The sequence below is a fragment of the Macaca mulatta genome, chromosome 6 (assembly GCF_049350105.2).
Source record: "Macaca mulatta isolate MMU2019108-1 chromosome 6, T2T-MMU8v2.0, whole genome shotgun sequence".
Taxonomy (NCBI): domain Eukaryota; kingdom Metazoa; phylum Chordata; class Mammalia; order Primates; family Cercopithecidae; genus Macaca; species Macaca mulatta.
In genome coordinates this window covers 141,301,568-141,328,223 of record NC_133411.1, presented here as the reverse complement: position 1 = coordinate 141,328,223, position 26,656 = coordinate 141,301,568, and the positions used below count along the sequence as shown (strand labels likewise).

Below are 26,656 nucleotides of genomic sequence, written 5' to 3'. Positions count from 1 at the left end.
GCTTGGTCTGTGTGGGGAAAAAAAAAACCATTTCATCTCTGTCTCCAACCCAGACTTGACAAGTAGAGAAACTCCCTAAAAACAATGCATACCAAAAAAAAAAAAAAAAAAAAAAAAATCATACCAATTAGTCTCACTTAAAGGTTTCAGGAAGGAAAACACAGTTAAACTGAAAACGGTTAACTGGTGTTTAAAAAAAAGAAACCAGCCCGGAAATGTTTTTAGGACTGTGTCTATCGAAGTCCCTTAGGGACTGATTTGTCCTTCAATACATTCTTCATAGCACCTGCTTTCACCAAAACCCAACAGCCCAACACTAGAGCTTTGTGAGTGAGATGCGGAGTGGAACTGGACATGGAGCTACACAGTTCTGAATCATGTCACCCAACAGCAAGCAACAGCCACATGAAGGATTCCTAGCAGTGCCCTGTGGCCACTACGGTGGGCCATGGGAAGCTGTACAAACAGCAGATGGCATCCTGCAGCCCCAGCTTCTCCTTCTTCCTTGTTCCTCTCTCTGGTCCATGCCTTTGCTTCCCCACTGGCCCACTGGCCAAATACACTCAGAAAAAAAGTCCTTGCACAAGCCTCCACCCAAATTAATTCCACATTCTTTCAAGAGAGGCCTTGAAAGGTACTGAAATTCAGGGAAGCTCTTCACCAGACCCCTCACTGGAATGCCAAGAAGTGATGTAGTGGTCCTTGACATAAGGGCTTATTCCCATTTATGAAACTGAAATTATTTTCTTCTAAGCACAAAGCTAACAAATGCGATCAAAATAGAAAATAAACAATCCTCATTCAAGTGCTCAGGATGCAGCACAAATAGGATCTTGGGATAAATAAGATAGAGCTGTGAAATTAATAGGGGTAAGAAGAGGGGAGGGTCAGCGGGAGAAGTACACCAAGGGGCTGCAAGGCCTGGGCAGGCAGATGGAAACCATGGGTTCTGAGGGGCCAGGCGTGGCAGTGCAGAATAGTCCACCCTGGGAGTGACTGGAAGAAGGACTGCAGGGTCCCCGCAAAGAACACCTCACCCTCCCAGCTTGTCACATACTTGGTGAACTATTCTGGGTGGATACTTCCTCCTTGGATGGCAAAGGGGACAGGCCTAAGATGCAGAGGGGAAGGGAAGTCACACTTACAATGCAGAGGATGCGCCCTTGTCCCTCATACTCTCTGATACATTCCAGGAATAATTCTGGTTTCACTGCTATTGTTTGTTGTTTTTGTAAATAAACCGCAAAAATCAACAAATGGCCTCAAAATCGAACACATGTGACTTACAGCAATTCATATACCAAAACACAAATAATGCAGAACAAATAAGAGAAAAATTCCGGTCAGGCTCTCCACTCACCCATGGCTGGTGGCTGGCATTCAACTCTCCAGCAGCCAGGGAGTCCATTTTCTTGTTTCTCTGCTGGCCATCCTCAGGACTGCCTGGGGGGCCAGGGTGTGCTGCCACCTGCAGGCCAAACAAGGGAAAAACATAAGCAATGGCCCCAATCATGCGCCTGAAGCCCCTCCTATATCCTCAGGCAGCTGGAAGACCTGGGTCCCCACGGTGGCACAAGAGCCAGGAGCACTCACCGAGTGCCAACACCTGCTGGGCCACAAACAGTTTCTGCTTGAGATCCCAACACAGGCAACAGAGTCAGCAAAAACTCTAAGATATAAGAAGTCAAGCATTTCTTAACAACAGCAGCAAACTCTTACACAGGGCTGTGGTTACCAGACACTGCTCTAAATAACTCACACTTGTTTACTTATTTCATCCTCACAACGACGGGTAAATATTTTAGGTCTCTGCCAATTTGCCTGATTACTGAATTAGGTTGAATCATTAAAATGAATAACTTGGTAATACTCAATTTCAAAGAGGGGTCACATATGAAAACTCTGTGAGAGATTCTCAGCATCTTGCAGACATTCATTCCCAAAATATCCATTGAGTGTTACGGACCAGACACTGCTCTAGGACCTGGGAAGAGAGGAGCGAACACACAAGACAAAGTCCCTGCTCTCACGAAGCTTCTGTTGTAGTGGAGGGAGGCAACAATAGAAAAGGAGACAAATGCCAAGCAGAGGAAAAAGCAGGGAAAAAGAGATACAGCACGATGACAATGCTGTTAATATCCATTCATTTATTCATTGATTTCCAAGGACTTACTAACCATGTCATTTATTGCCCACAGCTGCATGTCAGGCACTGTGCCAAGGATGCAATTATGGGTAAGAAATAGACATGGTCTCTGCCTGTATGGAGTACTTACATAAGAGGAACATTTATTATTAGCCAAATAATCACCTAAATAAATGCACAGATGTTAATCTGTGATAGGTGTGGTAGCAGAATTGCATGTAGTCCTTGTGAGAGCACCTCCAGGAGGCCTGACCTCGTCTAGGGGGAGGCCTGAGATGGAGTGTGGGGAGGAGCAATGTGTTAGTCCATTTTGCATTGCTATAAAGGAATATCTGAGGCTGGATAATTTATAAAGAAAAGAGGTTTAAGGCTGGGTGCAGTGGCTCACACTTGTAATCCCAGCACTTTGGGAGGCTGAGACGGGTGGATCATCTGAGGTCAGGAGTTCGGGACCAACCTGGCCAACATGGTGAAACCCTGTCTCTACTAAAAACACAAACATTAGCTGGGTGTGGTGGTGCATGCCTGTAATCCCAGCTAGTTGGGAGGCTGAGGCAGGAGAATTGCTTGAACTGGGGAGGCAGAGGTTGTAGTGAGCCAAGATCATGCCACTGCACTCCAGCCTAGGTGTCAGAGCAAGACTCTGTCTCAAAAAAAAAAAAAAAAAAAAAAAAAAAAAGAAAAGAGGTTTGGCTCACAGTTCTGTAGACTGTACAAGCATGGCACCAGCATCTGCTTGGCTTCTGGTCAGGCCTCAGGATGCTTACAATCATGGTGAAAGGTAAAGGGGGAGCTGGCGTGTCACATGGCACAAGAAAGAGCAAGAAAGGGGAGGAGATGCCAAGGCTCCTTTAAGCAACCAGCTCTCACCTGAACAGAGTAAGAACTCACTCATTACTTCCAGGATGGTACCAAACCATTCATGAGGGATCCAGCCCCATGACCCAAACACCTCCCACCAGGTCCCACCTCCAATGCTGGCGATCACATTTCAACAAGAGATTGGGAGGAGACATGCATCTAAACCATATCAAGCAGTGTCCCTGTCAAAAGCACACCCTGTGCACAGGCTGGATCGTGGGCAGTCAGCAGGGACAGGAGGCAGGGTGAGGCTGGAGAAGCAGTGTAGGCAACCCTTGCATGACACTCCAAGCCACAAGAGGAGTTTGAGCCTTAACCCTGGAGAACTGGAGCACCATACAAGGGTCTTAGGCAGAGGAGTAATGCATTTAGATGTGTACTTTTAAAAGATTATCTATGTAGGCTGAGTAATGGCCCTGCCAAAGATGTCTATGTGTGAATCCCTGGAGGCTGTGTGTATGTTCCCCTACATGGCAAAAGGGACATTGCAGATGTGATTCAGGATCCTGAGAATTGGAGAGTATCCAGGTGGGCCCAGTGTAATCACCAGTGTCCTTATAAGAGGGAGGCGGGGGAGATCTGAGGAGCCTCAGAGTGATGTGGCATGAGAAAGATTTGGCTTCGAAGAGGAGGAAGGGGCCCTGGGCCAGGGAATGCAGTGGCCTCTAGAAGCTGGAAAAAGTAACAAAACGATTCTCCTTTAGAGCCTCCAGAAGGAACGCAGCCCTGCCAAAGCCTTAATTTCAGGACTTCTAAAATAGTAAATTTGTGTTGTTTTAAGGCACTGACTTTGTGGTAATTTGTTACAGCAGCAGTAGGACAATAGGACATACTAGCTCCTGTGAAAAACCAGATTGGACGTAAGGGCAAGGGGAGGCAGGGACTAGCTAGAGGTCACTGCTGTGGTTCAGTCAAGAGGTGTGAGAGCTTGCACCACAGTGGTGGCCGTGGGGATGGAGAGGAGTGGAGTTGAAGGACCCAAGCAGGGGAAGAGCGGGCCAGTCAAAGGTCTTGCTGCAATCTGGCAGATGGTACTGGAATGCTACAGCAGGTCTCTTTCAGGCTCAGGCCCTGGCTGGCTCACCCTGGCTAGAGCCCAGCACTTTTACAGAAGGAGGAAGCTCACACCAGCGCTGTAGAGCACTCCCAGACAGACACACCATTAACTTGCTTAACCTGCCAACCCCATTCCCACAAAAAATTTCATGAGTCTCCAGGAACAAGCCCTAAGAAAGAATACTTGGGGAATTTTTACTAGGCAAAAGGTAGCAATTATTTCTGCTAAGCATTAAGTCTTGCAGCAATTTTTTTTTTTTTTTTCCGTGACCAGAGATTTTGTAATTCTGGAAGGGAGGGGTCCAGATTTAAATATACACATCTCTAACCTAGCTGATGCCGAACCATGATTAAATCCAACATTTAAAAACTTCATGGTCAGTAGAAAATGTAGAAATTAAAGAAGGACTAAACAAGAAACTAGGAGACTCAGCATCTACTCTATTCTTGCTTAATAATCCAGACCTACTTAAAAAATGGGATCCTAATTTGGTCCTGTTTAATGGAGCTGTCAAGAAGAAAAAGCAATAAAAATTATTTGAGAGAATTTTAGAAACATTCTCCCATTCTACTCCAAAAATATAAATATGCACACTCCAAAACCAAGTACCTTGGATTGTACTGAGAGATGACAATGGCGTCTTAACGGTACTATTTCCCCATGATGTTGCAGCGGGCCACAGAGACCTCAGTGAATTGTAAGAGCAGGAAAGGACCCAGGAATGCCTGCAGATGACAAAATACCAGGTAGTCCTGTCGGCCTAGGAGCATGTTAATTTAAAAATAGATATATTGTTTTTTCTGGTGACAAAAGTGACATGTCTATTATAGGAAAACACAAACAACTCCTGTAGTCCAATGATCCATAGATAACACATTTGGAAATATTTTCTTCTAGTCTTTTTTCCCCATTGATTTTGGCACAGGCACACACACACACACACACACACACACACACACTCACACTCACTTCATTTTTAACAAAATTACAATACTGTATATACTTTTATAACCAGTTTTATGTAACAGTATATAATCCTCCATGTATTAAATATAGTTTTTCATAATGGTAGTATTCCATCATATGAAAGTATGAAAAAATCACTTAACCAATCCCTAATTGCTGAACAACTGAGTAGTTTCTAACTTTATGGTAACATAAGCCATTGGTAGGAACCTCCTCATCTACGGGAATATCCCTAGATATAAATCTGTGTCTATAGCTCTGATTATTTCCTTAGGGTCCTATTTCCTACATCCATGCATTGCCATTACTATTTTGCTATAATTAGTTACCATCTGTAATGTACTTAACATTTCTCTTTAAATCAACTCATTTCTGTCCTTAAACAAATGTATTTTAAAAGCAAACCTGACTGGGTATGGTGGCTCACACCTGTAATTCTAGTACTTTGGGAGACCAAGGCAGGCGGATTGCCTGAGCTCAGGAGTTCGAGACCAGCCTGGGCAACATGGCGAAACCCCGTCTCTACTAAAAATACAAAAAATCAGCCAGGCGTGGTGGTGCGTGCCTGTAGTCCCAGCTACTCAGGAGGCTGAGGCATGAGAATCGCTTGAACCTATGAAGCAGAAGTTGCAGTGAGCCAAGATTGTGCCACTGCACTGTAGCCTAGACAACAGGGCAAGACTCAGTATCAAAAAAAAAAAAAAAAAAAAAAAAGCAAACCAAACCTATTTAAGTGGAAAACCAACATCATATGCCATAAATGAAGGCAATCATAATATGTTTTATTGGAATAAAAAAATACTGTGGTTAAAATAGAGTCAAAATACTGCTCTCCCTTTGCTCATTCTTTTATATAAAATGGGAGATTAGAGAGGCTTAGTGAGAGAGGTGTTGAAGGCAAGCTAGCACCAAGCTAAAGATTTTCTCCTTCTCTTGATCAGAAGAGTGAAAAGGAATTGAGCATGGGAATAACTTTCTCACTGTGAGTCAGTGTTAGACAATGTGGCAAATGTGTCCCAACTAGAATTACCCTGCGCCACCTGAAATAACCTCCTACGAAAACATGCCTTAGGACATATTCTTGGAAGTAGAACTGGGATAAAAGGTATGGACACTTTAAGGAGCTTCTGATAACCAGAGCCCAAACACCATCCAAGTTAGTTTAACCACAGTTTTACTATAAGAGTGCCCATTTTCCTTCATGTTCACAAATATTAAGTACTATAAACAAAATATTGAAATAGTTAAAACGTTTCAGCTTTTTGGTGTAAAACATCCAGCAGCTGAATCTTCAAAGACTATTTTCATGCTCCTCTAGCTAGTCCCTGACCCTAGGGCAGGGCTATTTTATGAATCTTTAGTTAGTGGTAAGCTTACAACAAACTCATATTGCACTTGGTTTCACCAAGCTAAAGTAAACTCTGTAAAACATGAGGAAGTGACTTTAGCATTTGCAAATATTTCAGAATGCCTTTGTGCCAGCAAAGGTCAAACAAGGATCAGAATTGCATGGATTCCAAAGTATACTTTTGGGAAATAAGAGACCCAGAGAAGCATTACTCAAGATACAATTCACTACAAATTTTCAGCAAGTCAATGAAAAGTCTAAAAGAAATACATGTTTAAACTTTCCTATGCTGGTATAATATGCAATTGCACAAATAGGTTAGATTGTAGACTAATGCAATTGTTAATATTTCTAACATAGAAAAAGGAAAGTGTATTTTGAAACAAGAAGAATTAATAACAATTGGAATTGTTCAGGTTATTCCTGGGCAGATACCTACGTGTATATGTGCCTGTGGGGGAAAGGTGAGGAAAAAGAGACGTGAAAACATCCTTATGTAATCTCAGCACTTTGGGAGGCCGAGGCAGGCAGATCACGAGGTCAAGAGATCGAGACCATCCTGGCCAACATGGTGAAACCCCGTTTCTACTAAAAATACAAAAATTTTCTGGGCATGGTGGCGCACACCTGTAGTCCCAGCTACTCAGGAGGCTGAGACAGGTGAAGTGCTTGAACCTAGGAGGTGGAGGTTGCAGTGAGCCGAGATTGCACCACTGCACTCAAGCCTGGGTGACAGAGCAAGATTCTGTCTCAAAAAAAAAAAATTATTATATTTGGAAGGAGGTTATTGGTTCTGATTTTTGCGAGAGACAAAAATACAAGTTTATCTAAGCTTAAGAACTAAATGATGGCCTATTGTAAGATATAGAACTTCCAACTCACTGAATAAAAAGAAGGAAAGAAGACACAGAGGACAAATACACTTTGATGAATCCATAGAGTCACAAGGAAAAAAAATGCATGATTAATACATGGCAAAACAAGATGGCAAAAATAAGACCATATTTATCAGTGATCAAAATAAGTAAGAATGAATTAAATTCCATTATTAAAAGATCAAGACTTTCACCCTAAATGCCCATGAATGGAAAATGGATAAATTATGGTACATATTCCACTTTAATGGATGTGTATGTGTGTGTATGTATGCATATGTGTGTGTATACACCATAGAAAGAGGCCCATGAGTTTCAGTTTAGAAAGTTGTAGAAAAATATTTGTATAAGCATAGGAAAGGGTCCAGAAAAACACACCAATATGATATCTGTGGTTGCCTATAGAGAGCGGTTTACCTATGAGTTTCAGTTTAGAAAGTTGTAGGAAAATATTTGTATAAGCATAGGAAAGGGTCCAGAAAAACACACCCCAATATGATATCTGTGGTTGCCTATAGAGGCTGAAATGGACTTTCCTGTCTCACTTTACAAATGTCTACACTGTTTGAATCTATTACAAAAGCATATGACCAAAGGAACATGAAAAAATAAATGTAATAGTAAACGTAATAAAACGGAATAATAAACATAAAGGCAGGATCAGTGAAATAGAGGACATAGAGGACCAAAAAAAAGGTGGTTAACAAAACTCGAAGTATTTACTTGAAAGTAGACAAACCTCTAGTGAGACTGATCAAGAATAACTGACACAAGATTTTTAAATAATGAGATTACAGAAAAAGGAAGAAATGACAAATAAAACAGATGTTTTAAAATGTATAAAGAATAATATAAATACATGATAACACATTTGAAAATACAGATGAAATGAATACATTTCTAGAAAATAAAAATTACCAAATTTGGCACAAAAAATGTGTATAACTACTTAAGAGACTCAAATAATTTTGAAACCTCTTCCCCATAGAGTTCCAGACCCAGAACATTTTACAAGTGCCTTCTACTAACTTCCAAGGAGCAGAAAATCTCTATCTTAATGGAGTTGCTTTAGAAGATAGAAAAAAAGAGAAAACATTGCCCAACTTAAGGTTACTTAATTTTGAAATGTTAAATATGGACTGTACAAATAAAAATACAGGATAGTTTCACTTAAAAACATGGATGTTAAACTCCTAAATATTACCTAATCAAATGCAAAAGTATATTACAAATACATCATGATAAAGTAATTCACTACATTAGTCGATTGTGGAAGAGGTTACGAGTACTCACCAGTCTCTCTGTTCTCTTCCTCCTGGGAACACCACCAGGCTACATTTCTCAGCCACCTTACAATTAGGTGAGAGCCATGAGACTAGATCTTGCCAATGGAATGTGAACGGAAGTGCATCTAATTTTCTGGCTCACGAAAACAGCAGCATTTTCTTTATTTGATTTTCTTTTTTTTTTAGATGGAGTTTAGCTCTTGTTGCCCAGGCTGGAGTGCAGTGACGCGATCTTGGCTCACTGCAACCTCCACCTCCTAGGTTCAAGCGATTCTCCTGCCTCAGCCTCCCGAGTAGCTAGGATTACAGGCATGTGCCATGACGCCCGGCTAATTTTGTATTTTTAGTAAAGATGGGGTTTCTCCGTGTTGGTCAGGCTGGTCTCAAACTCCCAAGCTCAAGTAATCTGCCCGCCTCGGCCTCCTGAAGTGCTAGGATTACAGGCGTGAGCCACCGTGCGGTGCCCAGCAACAGCAACATTTTCTAAAAGCAATCAGTACTCAACACTGTCCTGGGGTAGAGCAGCGGGGGACCCCATGTTTTAAAACTTAGGACCTTAGACCATCTTTGTCAAATTCAGATGGTTTTATCAAAGTTAAGATCATTCAAGTTTTGTTTCAGTAATGGGTCTTATGATCAGATCTGTGTGATTAGGTTGAATTCATTATTATTGAGACAAAAATTGACTTAAAGGGGATTCTTGGTATGGGCCTGCAAAAGCTGACGTTACTTAAATGTAAGTTAAGTGCCTGATGATTTAGTCACTTTACTCTCAGCTCTTAGCTCTTTCACTCATCTGTCCTTGTTCTGCACAACCTGCCTTATGGGTAACTTGAATACATATTTTCTCTCGTCAGGGGATGGGGAACGCCTTAAGGGCAGGGGCTGTTTCCACAGCGCTGGCGGGGGGAACCCCTTCCTGCATACCAAGAATGAGTTGTCTATACTTGACGAAGGACAAAGACAAGGTGGCACGCATCTTTCATGTTTCTGCTGGCAGATGCAGTGGACTGGAAATTTCCGGGTCTGGGAAGGACTCCTTCTGTGAGTGCACCTATCCCTGACCATCTATGCTAGCCCTGGGATGGGGGCCCCAGCAGAGTGAGGCCCTGACTTCACATGGACAGGGCCGGGGCAATGGGGCCCCATCGTGGCCTAGTTGCTCTCCATGCCTGTGATCAAGGGAGATGAGCTGCCAGCTTGCTCGGTCAGGGAACACTTGGAAGGCACCCCAAGGGCCCCCAGGTGCACCAGATCTAGGAAACTTACGCAAACTACACGAGGGATGGGGTAGGGCCCAGTGGGAAAAATGAGTCTGACAGGTCAGAGGGAGTAGATTATGAGCTCAAGTTAGGCATTCTCGGTATTTTACGTACACCCTCCCACTTTTGTTTTTTACCAACACCCAGGGAGGTCGGTGCTCTACAAAAAGGAAAGGTGTGCTCAGGTGGCCCGACTTGCCACGGTCCCAGCTCGACCCCGGGCTGCTAGCCCCTTGGCACGCTTGTCTGAGGCCTCCCAGGTCTTCCAGCCCGCCCTGGAGGCTCAAAGCCACGAAACCCAGGGGTGCCGCGTCTCAGGCCCTCCCCGCCCCCACGGCAGAACCCCAGACCCTGCCCGGGTCAACCGCCTGGCGTCGGGCCCGCCGGGTCCGCAAGGAGGAGCCCGCGAGGCGGAGGCGAAAGGGCTGCGCTTACCTCGCCCTGCGCGGGCGCCCCAGGGCCCGCGCTCCAGGCTGGCCGCCGCCGCATTCTGCGCCCCTCGCCGGGGACGGCAGCTGCGCCAGTCCTGGACACAACCACTTTCATTTTCCTCAACGACATCGGCAGGAAAGCGAAAGCGAAAACCTCCAGGAGGCGGGACCGGGGCCGAGCGCGGGCCGGCAGCCAGAGGCGGGGGCCCCGGGCTCGGGTCTGCGCGTGGCCTGCCCGGTGGCGTTCGGGGTGGAGCTCGGTCCCGCCGAGTGCCCGAGAGCGAGTCCGCCGCGCACACCTGCCTCGGCGGGACCCGGGCCCGGGCTGGACGGGAGGCTGGGCAGGCCCGCGGTAAGCGGAAAGGCGCCCGCGGCGCTCTCGCCAGACCGGGACAGGTTCCTCCATCTGCCCTTCATTCAGCGTTTACTTGGGCCTGTGGCTGGCAGCCGGCCCGGGAACTGACCGCTGGTGGCGCTTTGGGCTCTGGCCTGAGGAGGCGGGTGCCAGCCTGAGCAGCTGGGACCAAGCCTCAGAGGAGTCCCCTTTGGAGGGGACTTGACCACGAGGTACCAGGCATCTTATCTGGGGTCAGCGGAGAACCCAAAAGTCAATGATCTCGGTGAAATGGGGGTCCCTCCATCCGATAAGAGAAACTGGAACAGCAAGCCTATGGTTTGGACTCCCTGGTCTAAGCAGTGCCCATCAAGATCTAAACATTTAGAGATTCCAGGGTTCAGTGTCTGGCCATCTCTTATTGTTAGTGATTTGGGACAAAATATTCAAGTAGTTAGACTTAGTTACTTCCCCTGTGGGATGGGAATAATAATCATACCTACCGCCAGAATTTTAGGAATGAACAATAGAAGGAAAAAATACTTAAAATTTTCTGTCAGCCTCTAGGTAGGTTCCTTGAGGGCAGCAACAAAGTCATTATTTACCTGGATGCTTGATAGACATTCTCCAGTGGCCAGTGCGTCAACTTGGAGCTATCTCCATGATAACAGGTTAGTTGTCAAAGTTTGGACAATATTTTCTGGAGTTTAAAGACTGAGGAAGCCCTGAAATTTTTTTTGGAAGGTGTCTCAAACTTAGCCTGACAGCCCCTACAATTATGCCATGGAACCAGGTTTTTGTTAGAGCAGAGCACGGCCACAACATTTGATGGACATTCCTACAGCAGTGTTCAGCGCTGGCCACTGAAGTCTGAAAATACTTTTGCAAGCATTTCTATTCACTTGCTTTTAGAAAACATTGGCAAGACACCATACTCCAAACACAATTTGCCCTGTGTGTACGTTTGTTGCAGAGCAAACATAAAAGTTTTTGCCATAGAGCAAACATAGAGCAGTCTGTTACAACTGGAACAAGAAACCAAAATAAACTATTAAATCTGCCCAGAGTCACTTTGATTTACCTGTTTGTAATTTGGGCACATTCCCTGCAAGATGGAGGCCCTGGTCTGTGACTGATGTAGGGGCTTGTATGTGTCCTTGCAATAGTTCCCTCAAGAGCAGGTGGGAAAGTGGGGCAGGCCAAATGATGACCTTAGAAAAACAATAGCCTGTTTCTCTGTCCAGAAGATGATACTTTTAGTCTGTAGTATGAAGGAAAAAAGAAAAACGAAACAAAAAAGGCAAATCTTGGAGCCTTTTCCTCCTTATAGGACAATTCTTGACTCCAAGATAGCAAAGTAGAGTTAAATCTGCTTCTGCATAAAAACTATGTTTGGGAAGATGAAGATCAGGAAAAGATGGAAGAGATATAAGAAGATAAGCCAAATCCTGGTTACCTTTTATAGACATCACACATGTGAACAGAGAGCATCAGGAGGTGAAGGCCGGCCTGAAGTCTTTCATCTTGGCGACTTCCCAAGGTTTTGTCCTTGACTTTGTGGGACCAAAAATCTCATCTGACTTCCAGTGTTCCATAGTTGATTAGCACTGTTGCATGAAGTCAGAATACCAATTTATTGATTTCATTCATTATTTGCTAGAGAAGTGCTATGCTAAATGCATTACATGCATTACCTCATTTAATTCTCCCTACTATCATGTGGTATATTATAACCTATTTATTTTTCACTTGGGAGAACAAAAGATGAAGGAAATCCCAAGGTCACATAGTTACTATGTATGTTAGTGGCAGGGTTTGAATCAAGGCCATCTGACCCCAAAATCTGCAGCTTAGCCATTCCTGTTAGAAGCAAGACCGTCAGGAACACAGGACTTGAGGCCACCTGAAGAGTATATTCTCTTCTTGTAGCCATGCAGTTTGGAGCCCAGTAGTCAGTAGGTGGCTTAGTGAGCCTAAAATCAGAATCAGAAGAGTGAATTGTCTGACTTAAATGGTTAACGATATCAGGCTTGGGCAATGTGGGATGTCGTTTTCCACAACACAGGTCAAAACCTGTAGGGAGGACTGTTCACTCATCCCTGCTGGCCTGGCCTGCCGTTCTCCCTAGATGGGGCCTGGTGGACACCATCTGTTTGTTTCGATGAGGCTCTCTTTATCAGGGCCGCCCCTCCTCAGATGGATACATTTTTAGATAGAGCAAGGCATTACTGAGTAAATGTTACCCAGTAAGGTTTTGCAGCCCTTATTTTTCTTTATGGAGACATTTTGTGTCTTTGCTCTGATTGGCTTGATTTATAATTTAACTTCTAAAGGACAGCGTTCTATCCCACCTTTTGGAGACAGCTCTGTTTTCCTTACTACCCTTCCTGATCTAACCCTGGAACAAAAGTTTGTGCAGTAGCAAGTTCTGCAACAAGCACTTTATCCAGGCCTGCACTGATAGTCAATGAAGACACAAAAGAAGTAAAAGTCCAAGTCCAAGGCCAGTTCCAAAAGACTTTACTACAGAAGCGGGCAATGGAGGGTTGGGGGGCGGGGCACAGCTGACGATCACACAACACAGCTGAAGAATGATATAAATGGAATGAAAGCATGGTGCAAGCAGCATATAACTTAGGAGTCACTGGTTAGGAAAAAAAATACCTGATGTGTGATTCAGATAAAAATGAACCCTTTTAGATACTTCATTCAACAAATATTCTGTGGCAACCTCAAAATGCAGCCACCCTGCTAATGCTGGGGATTCAGTGACGAGCAAAAATAAATGTGGTCTCTGCCCTCGGGAAACACTCTTGAGTGAGGTAATAAAACAATCAAATAATTGGTCAAATATAGAATGCCATCCTAAATGCTACAGGGTGCATTTGACGCTATAAGAGAGAATGCCAGAGGCAAAACTCCTCTAATAGGCCACCTGTACTCTGGGGCTTCCTGTCAGCCTGGCCAGCACTTTCTCAGAGTGGCTCTGCAGTCTGAGGCTCTTCCTATCTACTCCTCCCACCTTCCCTCTCCTCTTTCACAGGGGTCAGACCTGCATTACGGTGTAAGGCTCTTTCTGTTTACTCTTGCTTCTGCTCCTCTTTATTCTTCATACACATTTTCCCCAATAAACTCTTCCAGGTTTAATTCCACATTGGTGTCTGCTCTAGGAGTACCCAAGCTGACACAATGATGCCCTTCCTCGACTTGGAGAACCTTGGAAAAGGCCCAAGTTTTGGAAGGCTCCAATTCTGCACATGTTGGCTCAGGTGTCAGGTGGGCAAGGAAGCTCCATATCTGCTTTCCCACTCAGAAGATAATGCTTGTGCTTTGGTACTAAAGCTATCAACCATGTCCTCTGTGGGAGCTAGGGTCTGGTCTTGTTTATAAAATGCTTGTTCCATGGATAATCAGCAATTCTCAGTTTAGATCTCAATATTAGAACTATTTCCCTCTAGAAAAGCACAACCTACCAATAGCAAAAAACATCCTTTAACTTCCTTGAGGAGGAGTTAAAAGTCAAAAAATCAAAAGGGGATGAGCAATTGTTCCTGAACAGCCAAAGGGAAATAATTTTGCTTTGGGAGGGGGGCCTTAGTTTTCTGGCAAAAGGAAGTCTTTTTGTTTGTTTGTTTGTTTATTTGTTTGAGATGGAGTTTTGCTCTTCTTCCCCAGGCTGGAGTGTGATGGTGCGGTCTCAGGTCACTGCAATCTCTGCCTCCCAGGTTCAAGTGATTCTCCTGCCTCAGCCTCCCAAGTAGCTGGGATTACAGGTGTGCACCACCACACCCAGCTAATTTTTGTATTTTTTTTAGTAGAGACGGAGTTTCATCATGTTGGCCAGGCTGGTTGCGAACTCCAGACCTCAGGTGATCCACCCACCTCGGCCTCCCAAAGTGCTGGGATTATGGGCGTGAGTCACTGCACCCAGCCTGGAAGTCATCTTTTATAAGTGCTCCTTAAGGAAAGAACTTACCCGTTTGGCAGCACAGATGGAAATCTATCATTTTTGGTAGAAAGAAGCTAGCACTCCAAAAGGCACTTTCACTCTGAGCTTAGCATCCGTGAGCAAGGTGCCCTTGGAGAGCTGGGTGACAAAGGATGACCCTGTCACTGAGGTTCAGTCACTAGCAACCTGTTCTGAGTGAATCATCTGTCTGAAGGCAGAGCTCTTCAGGTCTACCACTGGTTCTTCCCATGGAAGGAGGCTTGAACACAAATCATGAGTACTACATGAATATTTGAACATGGCGCTCTCTCATAGTCAAGTATAGCATTTCCTTCACCAACTGCACACCCCAGGCAGCCCATATCCATCTCATGTTGGTGTGGAGGCTGACAGTAGGCGAGTTTACATGCTTTGTTCCGAAGCTGTCAGGAAGCCCAGATACTATTAGTCTGCTTGGTCTAAAAAGAGAAAGAAGTAGGTGTGGGCTTCATGAATGATGTTTTCCTGAGGGCTCTCTCTCTCATTCAAGGATGAATGAGTGAAAGTATTTGTTAAATTTTTTTTTTTTTAAACTACCAAATGTACAGTGAGTGTACTACTTAAGCACCTTAGGGATAAGCCTGTCTTTTCCCCCAAAGGTAGTTACAATTTCCCTCATGGAACCAAGCATAATATGATAAGGACTAATTATTTGTAGGTCAATAATTACATTATAATTTACATGCAAGATCTAATTTAATCTTTATAGAAACCTGATATAGGTAAGGAATTTTACAGTTAAGGAAACAGTCTCAAAAAAGTTAAGTGACTTCCCCAAAGTTATAGAGCTAGTAAGTGAAGACATCTACTTTTGGATCACATGCTTATCTGCTCTGGGTCTGCGCACTTAGCCAAAGACATAGTGCCTCCAAGAAAGAGGATGTCATGGGGTAAACCTTGAACATGAATAGAATTAGGATAGTCAGAGATGAAGGAGGACAACGTATGGATGGAGGCAGGAGTGTCAAGGAGAAATAGAAAGCTAAAAGTGTGTCATATCAGGAGTTGAAATGCATTAAAAATATGTGAAGGTTAGACCCTTTTATCGTAATCTAATGACCTTCTTTGTCTAAGTTTCGTGTTAAAGTCTATTTGTCTGATATTAATATAGCCATTCAAACTCTCTTTTGGTTATTTGTATGGAAGATCTTTCACATCTTTTAATTTTCAACCTATTTGTGTCTTTGAATCTAAATTGAAACTCTTGTAGACATCATAATAGTTGTATCATGATTTTAAAATCTATTTGGCAAATCTGCCTTTTAATTGAAGAGTTACATTTAATATAATTACTGAAAAGGACTTACTCCTGCCATTTTGCTATTTGTTTTCTATGCCTTTTATCTTTTTTCCTCCTCAATTCCTTCATTACTGCTTTCTTTTGTGTTAAATCCGTATTTTCTAGGATAATTCTAAATCTGTATCTTTTAAAGTATATATTATTTGTTTTCTTAATAATTGCCCTGGAGATTACAATTCATATATTGATTTGTAACAACCTAGTTTAGATTAATTTCAATATTATACAAACACTTTGTTCTTATTCAGCTCTATCCCCTTTATATTTCCACAAATAACATCTTTATATATTGTATGCTCATCAACCTAAATTTTAATTATTGCTTTATGCAGTTGTCTTTTAAAAAAAGAAAGGTTAGGAAAAAAATTAATACTGCCCTTTATATTTAGTTAGGTAGCTACCTCTCCCCATGTTCATTATTCCTTCATGCAGATTCAAGTATTCAAGTTACTGGCTAGTGTCCTTTCATTTTAGCCTGAAAGATTCCCTTTAGCTTTATTTTTTTTTATTTTTATTTTTTTTGAGATGGAGTCTCCTTGCTCTGTTGTCCAGACTGGAGTGCAGTGGCTCAATCTCAGCTCACTGCAACCTCTGCCTCCCTAGTTCAAGCAATTCTCGTGCCTCAGACTCCCAAGTAGCTGGGATTACAGACATGTGCCACCAGCCTGGCTAATTTTTGTATTTTTAGTAGAGGCAGAGTTTCACCATGTTGACCAACCTGGTCTCGAACTCCTAACCTCAGGTGATCTGCTTGCCTTGGCCTCCCAAAGTGCTGGGATTATAGGCATGAGCCACTGCCCCTGGCCCTTTAGCATTAAAAAAAAAAATACTTTAAGTTCTAGGGTACATGTGTACAATGTGCAGGTTTGTTACATTAGGTATACATGTGCCATGTTGGTTTGCTGCACCCATCAACTTGTCATTTACATTAGGTATTTCTCCTAATGCTATCCCTCCCTCAGCCGCCACCCACTGACAGGCCCTGGTATGTAATGCTCCCCACCCTGTGTCCATGTGTTCTCATTGTTCAATTTCCACCTATGAGTGAGACCATGTGGTGTTTGGTTTTCTGTCCTTGTGATAGTTTGCTGAGAATGATGGTTTCCAGCTTCATCCATGTTCCTGCAAAGGACATGAACTCATCCTTTTTTATGGCTGCATCGTATTCCATGGTATATATGTGCCACATTTTCTTAATCCAGTCTATCACTGATGAGCAACTGGGTTGGTTCCAAGTCTTTGCTATTGTGAATAGTGCCACAATAAACATACGTGTGCATGTGTCTTTATAGTAGCATGATTTATAATCCTTTGGGTATATACCCAGTAATAGGATCGCTGGGTCAAATGGTATTTCTGGTTCTAGATCCTTGAGGAATCGCCACACTGTCTTCTACAATGGTTGGACTAATTTGCAGTCCCATCAACAGTGTAAAAGCGTTCCTATTTCTCCACATCCTCTGCAGCATCTGTTGTTTCCTGACTTTTTAATAATCGCCCTTCTAACTGGCATTAGATGGTATCTCATTGTGGTTTTGATTTGCATTTTTCTGATGACCAGTGATGATGAGCATTTTTTCACGTGTCTATTGGCTGCATAAATGTCTTCTTTTGAGAAGTGTCTGTTCATGTACTTTGCCCCTGTTTGTTGTTTTCTTGGAAATTTGTTTAAGTTCTTTGTAGATTCTGAATATTAGCCCTTTTTCAGATGGGTAGATTGCAAAAATGTTCTCCCGTTCTGTAGATTGCCTATTCAAAAGATGGTAGTTTCTTTTGCCGTGTGGAAGCTCTGTAGTTTAATTAAGTCCCATTTGTCAATTTTAGCTTTTGTTGCCATTGCTTTTGGTGTTTTATTCATGAAGTCCTTGCCCATGCCTATGTCCTGAATGCCTAGGTTTTCTTCTAGGGTTTTTATGGTTTTAGGTCTAACATTTAAGTCTTCAATCCATCTTGAATTAATTTTTGTATAAGGCATAAGAAAGGGATCCAGTTTCAGATTTCTACATATGGCTAGCCAGTTTTCCCAGCACCGTTTATTAAATAGGGATTCCTTTCCCCATTTCTTGTTTTTGTCAAAACAAAACAAAGTTTTGTCAAAGATCAGATGGTTATAGATGTGTGGTGTTATTTCTGAGGCCTCTGTTCTGTTCCATTGATCTATATATCTGTTTTGGTACCCGTATTATGCTGTTTTGGTTACTGTAGTCTTGTGGTATAGCTTGAAGTCAGGCAGCGTGATGCGTCCAGTTTTGTTCTTTTTGCTTAGGATTGTCTTGGCTATGCGGGCTCTTTTTTGGTTCCATATGAACTTTAAAGTAGTTTTTTCCCAATTCTGTGAAGAAAGTCATTGGTAGCGTGATGGGGATGGCACTGAATCTACACATTACCTTGGGCAGTATGGTCATTTTCACGTTACTGAGTCTTCCTATCCATGAGCATGGAATGTTCTTCCATTTGTTTGTGTCCTCTTTTATTTCATTGAGCAGTGGTTTGTAGTTCTCCTTGAAGAGGTCCTTCACATCCCTTGTAAGTTGGATTCCTAGTATTTTATTCTCTTTGTACCAATTGTGAATGGGAGTTCAATCATGATTTGGCTCTCTGTTTGTCTGTTATTGGTGTATAGGAATGCTTGTGATTTTTCCGCATTGATTTTCTATCCTGAGACTTTGCTGAAGTTGTTTATCAACTTAAGGAGATTTTAGGCTGAGATGATAGGGTTTTCTAAATATACAATCATGTCATCTGCAGACAGGGACAACTTGACTTCCTCTTTTCCTAATTGAATACCCTTTATTTCTTTCCCTTGCCTGATTGCCCTGGCCAGAACTTCCAACACTATGTTGAATAGGAGTGGTGAGAGAGGGCATCCCTGTCTTGTGCCGGTTTTCAAAGGGAATGTTTCCAGTTTTTGCCCATTCAGTATGATATTGGCTGTGGGTCTGTCATAAATAGCTCTTATTATTTTGAGATACATTCCATCAATACCTAGTTTATTGACAGTTTTTAGCATGAAGGGCTTTTGAATTTTGTCGAAGGCCTTTTCTGCATCTATTGAGATAATCATGTGTTTTTTGTCGTTGGTTCTGTTTATGTGATGGATTACGTTTATCGATTTGTGTATGTTGAACCAGCCTTGCATCCTAGGGATGAAGCCGACTTGATCGTGGTAGATGAGCTTTTTGATGTGCTACTGGATTTGGTTTGCCAGTATTTTACTGAAGATTTTCGCACCACCTTTCATCAGGAATATTGGTGTAAAATTCTCCTTTTTTGTTGTGTCTCTACCAGGCTTTGGTATCAGGATGATGCTGGCCTCATAAAATGAGTTAGGGAGGATTCCCTCTTTTTCTATTGATTGGAATAGTTTCAGAACAAATGGTACCAGCTCCTCTTTGTACCTCTGGTAGAATTTGGCTGTGAATCTGTCTGGTCCTGGCCTTTTTTTGGTTGGTAGGCTATTAATTATTGCCTCAATTTCAGAGCCTGTTATTGGTCTATTCAGAGATTCAACTTCTTCCTGGTTTAGTCTAGGGAAGGTGTATGTGTCCAGGAATTTATCCATTTCTTCTAAATTTTCTAGTTTATTTGCATAGAGGTGTTTAAAGTATTCTCTGATGGTAGTTTGTATTTCTGTGGGATTGGTGGTGATATCCCCTTTATCATTTTTTATTGTGTCTATTTGATTCTTCCCTCTTCTATTATTTATTAGTCTTGCTGGCGGTCTATCAATTTTGTTGATCTTTTCAAAAAACAAGCTCCTGGATTCACTGATTTTTTTGAAGGGTTTTTCTGTCTCTATCTCCTTCAGTTTTGCTCTGATCTTAGTTATTTCTTGCTTTCTGCTAGCTTTTGAATGTGTTTGCTCTTGCTTCTGTAGTTCTTTTAATTGTGATGTTAGGGTGTCGATTTTAGATCTTTCCTGCTTTCTCTTGTGGGCATTTAGTGCTATAAATTTCCTTCTATACACTGCTTTAAATGTGTTCCAGAGATTCTGGTACATTGTGTCTTTGTTCTCATTGTTTCAAAGAACATTTTTATTTCTGCCTTCATTTCTTTATGTACCCAGTAGTCATTCAGGAGCAGGTTGTTCAGTTTCCATGTAGTTGTGCAGTTTTGAGTGAGTTTCTTAATCCTGAATTCTAATTTGGTTGCACTGTGATCTGAGAGACAGTTTGTTATAATTTCTGTTCTTTTACATTTGCTGAGGAGTGCTTTACTTCCAGTTATGTGTTCAATTTTAGAATAAGTGTGATGTGGTGCTGAGCAGAATGTATATTCTGTTGATTTGGGGTGGAGAGTTCTGTAGATGTCTATTAGGTCCGCTTGGTGCAGAGCTGAGTTCCAAGCACCTATCACTTAGACCAGGTATTAAGCAGAATAATTCTCTTTGACAAACAACAGCCTTCTGGAATCCATGAGAATGTTCAGGGAACCCTGACAGAGATAAGAACTAGTTTCCAAGAATAGGAAAAGATGATACGGCAAATCTTTGCCTTTACTTTGATCTGTGGCAGGAAACTGGTTTTTAAGAAAATCTGGTTTGTTCCTCCACCTCCTTTTCTTTGTCCTTCATATTTCTGTGAGTATGCTGGTTTCTAGTTGTTATACACATTAACTGAACACCTCATCACTCACCAACTCTGCCCCTGTGGCTACAGTTTGTGTATACCTCTCTCCTGGAGGGGAGGAGATCCTTGGTCTGATAACACAGTCAGTCTTCCCAAAGTCATGGCTCTAAAGGAAACAAACCACACACGAATCCAACAGGCTTAGACAGAGCACTTGGATTTCTACATGCTTGGCTCAACCCTGGAAGTGACTTGGGCTATTGCCCCACCACATGAAGACCTCTAAGCATTCAGGTAATTATGGTTTTTGCCCTCAGAAGGCCACAAATGACTGGAATCAGTGGCATTGAGAATAAGAGAGAAAATGCAGAAACTATTCACTCGTGCTACACGATAATGGGTAGACAGAACTGCAATTCAGATTCTAGAGCCCCTGGGGAGACAGTTAATCAGTAACCCAGCACAGAACCACGTTTGAGGAGAGTGGAGAAGCCAACAGTGTTCCAGAAGACGTGCTGCCTGCCTTCCCCCACTCAAGTTTGATGCTCCTTGTTTTGTTATGCAACATGCCCTTGAGTTTCTATCCAACACTGGAGCTTTTTACCCAGGTCCATCCACACCTTCTAGCCCGAAGTGCCCTGTGCAAATTGTATATAGATTTAGACACCTCTCTTGCACCACACTCAACCCCCAATCCTCTCAGCCCACCACTTACTCCAGCCACTGTTGCAGTGATCAGTTCTCATGGGCTCTGGCAACCCCTACTTCGGCCCTGCAATGTATTCTCTCTTGCTTTCTACCCACAGGACAGAACTTATCTGGGACTCGTGCATGTGCAGCCTGGAAATGTGGGGAGCTGACACGTGTGGGCTGCCTTTGACAAATGGGTGCCAACAAAGAAATGCTTCCCCCTTTTACTCATGGTACAGATGGTATTGAGATGCATTTCATAAGCTTCTTCTACAGTCCTTACTGGATGGAACATCCCTGCCCTTGGTGCTAGTCAACCTGAAAATGCATCCTATTCAGCCTCCCTCCTTCTCTGTTCTCCTCCTTTTGTCCTTTATTCCTGCTCCCTGGAATCCTGTCCCCAAAGCATAAACTGCTTAACTGCACAGAAGCACTTGTCTCAGGCTCTACTTTCAACGGAACCCAAACTACAACATTTGTGCAAGAAGGCTGGCTCAGCCCATAGTCAATTAATAAAATGAAGAATTCTAGTTCACAAGAATCAAATCTTAATCTTAATCCCAACCATTGCTAGAATTAACCCAAGCTGATACAGAGAAAAGGCAGGTGACAGTGTGGCACAGGCTCACTAAATTCTAGAAATAAAGATTCTAGGCAGTTGCTGTTATTTAAAAAATCATTTTACTTATTAAAACTTTCTCATTTCCTAAGGCACTTCAGTAGCTTTCACAAAAACATGTTTGTTCTTTTTTAACCAGGTGAAGCATATGCTTTAGGAGTACCATGGTAACATAATCAGCAAAGAGAAGACAATTACACTGAACACAAAATATCTCCCAATAAAGTTACAGGACTAAAGTGAGCTACTCTGAAAGACCGTGAACACAATTTAAATTTCTTTTTTGTAATATCCTCCCATGATTAAGTATCAAAAAAGGAACACACACAATGACACTGTTTTTGGCACTTAGAGAAGTGCTAGAGGCTAGGGCTGGTAAGGCCGCGCACCAGTGGCAGCTACAGACAATTGCCAGTGTGATTCTGTGTTTTTTAAAAAAAAAGACACAAACCAGCAGGCTAAGGAACCAGCCTTTCCCAAGTGTATTCTGAAGGGCAAATAACTTAAGGAGAAAAGGATACAACAACAAACAAATAAACAATAAAACCCACGTTACAGCTTTGAGAGAAAAGACAAGGTTGCTCATCTCTCTCACCTGATAAACTTCCTTTAAACCATACATAAGACGCTATAGTAGCAAGGAGGTTTCCACAGCAGTGGAAAACAAGAATAGTAGATTCAATGATGCATTTATTATGAACCTGCACAAGCCCAGTGCTTTGATCAGATGTAAACAAGGCTACTCAGTCATCATGCTGAGTGGTCTAAGAGCTCACACATCAATGCACTTGCCGGTGATCTGCATCTGCTCATTCTGCTCCATCTTCATTACCTTTCGCTTTCCCTAGCCCTGCGCTCTCTTGCCCTGGGGAAGCAATGATCCAGTTAATGTCCTCTGTAACTGAGAAAAGGTAAGAATCAAACTCCTTGTGCAATTACTTCCTTTTCCTCTAAAGTTCACCATTAGAGGGGAGTGGGAAAAGGGGCAGGGGACTTAGACCTCTAGCCTTATTTAGGGGCCTTTTCAAGTAGTCTAAAATTAAAATGTAAATTTAGCGTATGCTTCTCACATTCCTCCAGATCTCACTGGTTCTAGTGAAAAATTAACTTCTTCGGAGATGCTGAGTCCACCATTGTAATAGGACTTAGATGAAGTTGTCTATAGGTAGCCACAGTGTCCCTAGAGGAAGGTGGTGCTCTAGGACCATATGTAGCCTCTGAGTGTGAGTGCCCATCCATGAGCAAGTCAGACACAGATCAAGAGGATAAACAGCAAAGGCCTTTGTCACTGAAGGACTCGGAGTCTGCACAAGCTGGCCATTTCTGGCAAGACAGTCTTTCCTTTTCGGTTTCTCCCTTACTGGAAGCTATGTTAGAAGGCTGTGCTTTTAAGGATTGTGGGCCTTTCTTGACCATCTTTTAACATCCTTGTGTGACTTGGAGTTTTTCTGTGTTTCATTCTATAAAAACAAGCAAAAATATGTCAGTAACACATTTTAAAAAGATGCCTCCTAGTCTCCAAACAAACAAGAACTGAGGATATCTTCCCTGGGAAGAGAGTCCTGCAGCAGATTCTGAAAGGTTTCTTCTAGCCTCTGCACTATCCAGCGCGGCTACTGCCATAGAGATATACATAGTGACATGTCCACACAGGAAGAGACCAGACAGGATGGGCTATAAGTAAGCACCTTGCGATTTACAACCCTTTAATGGCTAAACTAGTCCATGGTGTCTGTGAGAGGGAGTTTGCGAGTGGCTCTATTGTGAGGGGCGCCTGAGACCTGGCCAGACCCAGACCCAGTGCATCAACACTGAGGGAGGAGGTCTTCTTACCCTTTGACTCTCAGCATCTGGTCAATGGTGTCCGGGAGTGGGGTACCGAAGCTCTCTGGGAGAAACAAGGTGAGGATGGCTGTCAGGATGGTCAGACTTCCCATGAGAATGTAGGGCAGGAAGCGGTCGTAGGCACCTATGGTAAAGCAGACAGAGCCTCAGGCCCAGGGCTGCAGTTAGACTTGGTCTCTCTCTACCCCTTTATGCTCCCAGGACTCTGGAAGGGGATCACCTTCCTTCTTGGTCTCACATCTCCCACAGTCTGAGCAGTCACATTAGAATCTGGCACCTAGACAGGTTTCCGAACCCAGAGCTGGCACAGGCATGCCCAGAGCCCAGCAGTGTTCCACCATGCAGGGGAGGAGTAAAAATGGATGGTTGCAGGAGAAGACTGGGCCATGCTGATTATTTCTATTTCTGGGCCATACTAATTATTCTTATTTTCCAAGGTTGGGTTTCCAAGGAACCCGAGATACTTGTCCAGGGACGGAAATAACTCTTCCACCTCTGCAGATGTATCCCAGCCCATGTGATCTGCCTTCAGGTTAGGCAGGCTGCTTTGCTTGCTTTGAGATCTACATACCATGTTCACAAAGCACTCTGGGTACTCTCAGGTGGGTGTCACCCTCCCTAAAGAGGTACTGGCTAGGGATGTGCAGGGAAACTACAGGTGCTATGAAGACATAATTCTGAGAAGAGAAAACTGGAGACCTGCTACATAAAATGGCATGGGCTGGATCTTCACACAAGATAAAATCACTCTATAGTGCTCCAGGTTATAATTTTCAGTTCATCAGACCTCTTGTATGGACATCTTTCCCCTCATGTTCCTTTTAAACTCTGATTCCAAGAAATTTCTCCAGCTAAGTACACTGGCTCCCTAAACCACTCTGTAGGTTCTTAGGATAAAGGAATTGTAGTCTCTGATGGAAGGCCTGGAATGGCTAAAACAGAAACAAACCCTCTAATTTTCTCATCAATTTCTAGGTAGTCTATAGGTTGTTATTCATTTCAAAGTGAGGGCCACTGCACTGGGACAAGAACCCTCCCCGGCCAAAGATCCAGTACTGGATGGAGCCATGTGCTGTATGAGCTTGTTTTTCTGTTAATATGTGACCTCCAGCTCACATTCAAGCTGGTTAGTACTTCCATCCCGCTGCTCTAGTGTGCCCTCGGCCCATGGGACTTACCAAGGTAAACGAAGTAGGGAGACAGGATGCTGCCCAGGCGGGATGCTGTGGAGCTGACTCCCACACCCATGTTTCTCACCACCGTGGGATACAGCTCAGCTGTGTACACGTAGACCATGGAAAAGGCAGCCGTGACTCCAAACTTGCCCACCATCACCAGGACTGTAGCCAAATAATACAAGTCTGGAGGAGCAAAGGATAGAGGGTACGAGTAGATACCAACCCATGGCACACAGCTATTGAGAGCAAAACAAACATATTTTCTCCCTGAATTTTTTGGGGAGTCAGTTTCTATCACTTTCTATTGTGGCGGAAGGGGCTATAGCCAAGACTTCCCTCCAAGTTGATTGCTGAAAGGAGGCTGGGGACTGCAGCTATAAGGACATGCGCTTTCCTCAGCCTGGAGACCACCAGAGTAAGCTCCTCAATAGTCCAATTGACCTGCTTCCCAGTCCAGAAGTCATTAAAGACATGTCTGTCAGGGATTAGCTGTCACCCCAGGACCTCACACTGCAGGCACTAAGGAATTAACTCATGATGTTTAGATGAATGGAGAATTCAGTTCTAACTCATTTCATGCTTTCCCCCCATTCAGACCTCAAAAAACCCATAGGCCATCAGAATCTCAAGTTGATCTTCTAATCTCTCTGTGCTGTGCTGATGGGAGAGCTATATGTGACCTAAAGGTCACTCTGAGCTCAGCTGTGAGCCTCTATGTTGGTTCTGGGCTCCTCCTGCCACATCCCATGGGGAGCTGTTACTGTGCAGTGTTCCCAGTCTGATGGGCCCAAAAGTGACCATCAGAGGCTCCCAAATCTACAGGTAGACTGAAGACTCTATAAATTATTGTAAATGGCTACCTCCCACCCATCTATGGGATACCAAGATAGTTTCAGAAATAAACTCCTGCTAAGGGCCTATGAGGCCCTCTCAGTGGTCTAGCCCCTCCCCTTCTCCCTCTTCCTCAAACATGCCAGGCTCATCCCCTGCTCAGGGTCACTGTCTTTGCCATTTCTTCTTCCTAAAATGTTCTCCTAGACTTTTTCAGGGCTTTCTGTCACTTTATATACATTTCAGATGAACTGCCCCCTGTTCAGGGACACTATCTGTGACTATGTAAACGAACTCGGCATTGTTCTTCATTTGTATTCCTAGAAGGTAACACAGTCTGAACTGTATTAAGCATTTTATTTAATTGTTTGTTGTCTTCTCAACTAGGATGTATGTTCCATGAGGGCCTGGGGTTCGGCCTGGCTTGCTTTCTTGTGTATCGTTATCACCGAGCACAGTGCCCAGCCCGTGGTAGGCATGCCAGAGCTATTTGTTGAATAAATAAAGAAGATGGGGCCAAGAAAAAAAGTAACGGGATAGCTCTTTCTTCCCCCTTCTTCTGGAGTGGAAAACAGTATGAGCACATTAACCTGGGTAAAGAGTAAAATTAACCAACAGCCCCAGTGGCTGCTTTTTCCCACTCCCTCAAAGCCCAGGCCATAAGTGTTCCAGTCTCAGAAGACACTTTCTATTGATTTTTAGGCCAAGAATGTATACATGCAAGGGAGCTGTGATGGGCTTGATTTTATTCTCTTTATTAATTGAGACAGCCTGGTAGAAATAAGACACTCAGAGAAGACCCCAAACCATAGATGCACATGGTCCCTACCTGGGGGTACCAGTTGTACGAAGAGAAGGACACTGCCACCCAGGAAGAGGGCAGTGGCCATGGAATAGCGCCGGGGCAAATATTGCAGCAGCAGCCAGGCCAACACGTATGCTGGGACTTCAACCACCGCTGAAAGGAAGCAGTTCACATAGATGTCCCCATGCAAGTTAGGAGTATCAAGGGAAAGCCCGAAATAGCCCACTGATATGGTCATCCTGAAACAGAGTGCAGAAGAAAGCTGG

The 26,656-nt window shown here is 43.4% G+C and overlaps 2 protein-coding genes and 1 long non-coding RNA gene across 8 annotated transcripts in view; 1 reads left to right on the top strand and 2 right to left on the bottom strand.

The window, feature by feature from the left end:
• Positions 1-14,288, bottom strand: part of CARINH (colitis associated IRF1 antisense regulator of intestinal homeostasis) — a 70,925-nt gene extending 56,637 nt beyond the window's left edge. For all 6 annotated transcript variants that reach the window (XR_013418513.1, XM_015140732.3, XM_015140731.3 and 3 more), the window contains exons 1-2: positions 10,237-14,288; positions 1,361-1,468 (exon numbers count right to left, since the gene is read on the bottom strand). Coding sequence is in view for 5 of the 6 variants with exons in the window: in XM_015140732.3 (XP_014996218.1) it covers positions 1,361-1,468; positions 10,237-10,638 (510 nt within the window). In the remaining variant the exon portion in view is untranslated. The remainder of the gene's footprint in view (positions 1-1,360; positions 1,469-10,236) is intronic.
• On the top strand, positions 9,189-23,192 carry LOC144341531 (uncharacterized). Its single transcript, XR_013418515.1, has 2 exons — positions 9,189-9,583; positions 21,229-23,192. It is a non-coding gene; the product is annotated as an uncharacterized LOC144341531 (long non-coding RNA).
• The window catches only part of SLC22A5 (solute carrier family 22 member 5), a 25,664-nt gene continuing 20,782 nt past the window's right edge, over positions 21,775-26,656 (bottom strand). The window contains exons 7-10 of the mRNA XM_001103789.5: positions 26,415-26,629; positions 24,755-24,937; positions 23,565-23,700; positions 21,775-23,191 (exon numbers count right to left, since the gene is read on the bottom strand). Coding sequence (XP_001103789.2) covers positions 23,104-23,191; positions 23,565-23,700; positions 24,755-24,937; positions 26,415-26,629 — 622 coding nt within the window. The 3' untranslated portion in view covers positions 21,775-23,103. The remainder of the gene's footprint in view (positions 23,192-23,564; positions 23,701-24,754; positions 24,938-26,414; positions 26,630-26,656) is intronic.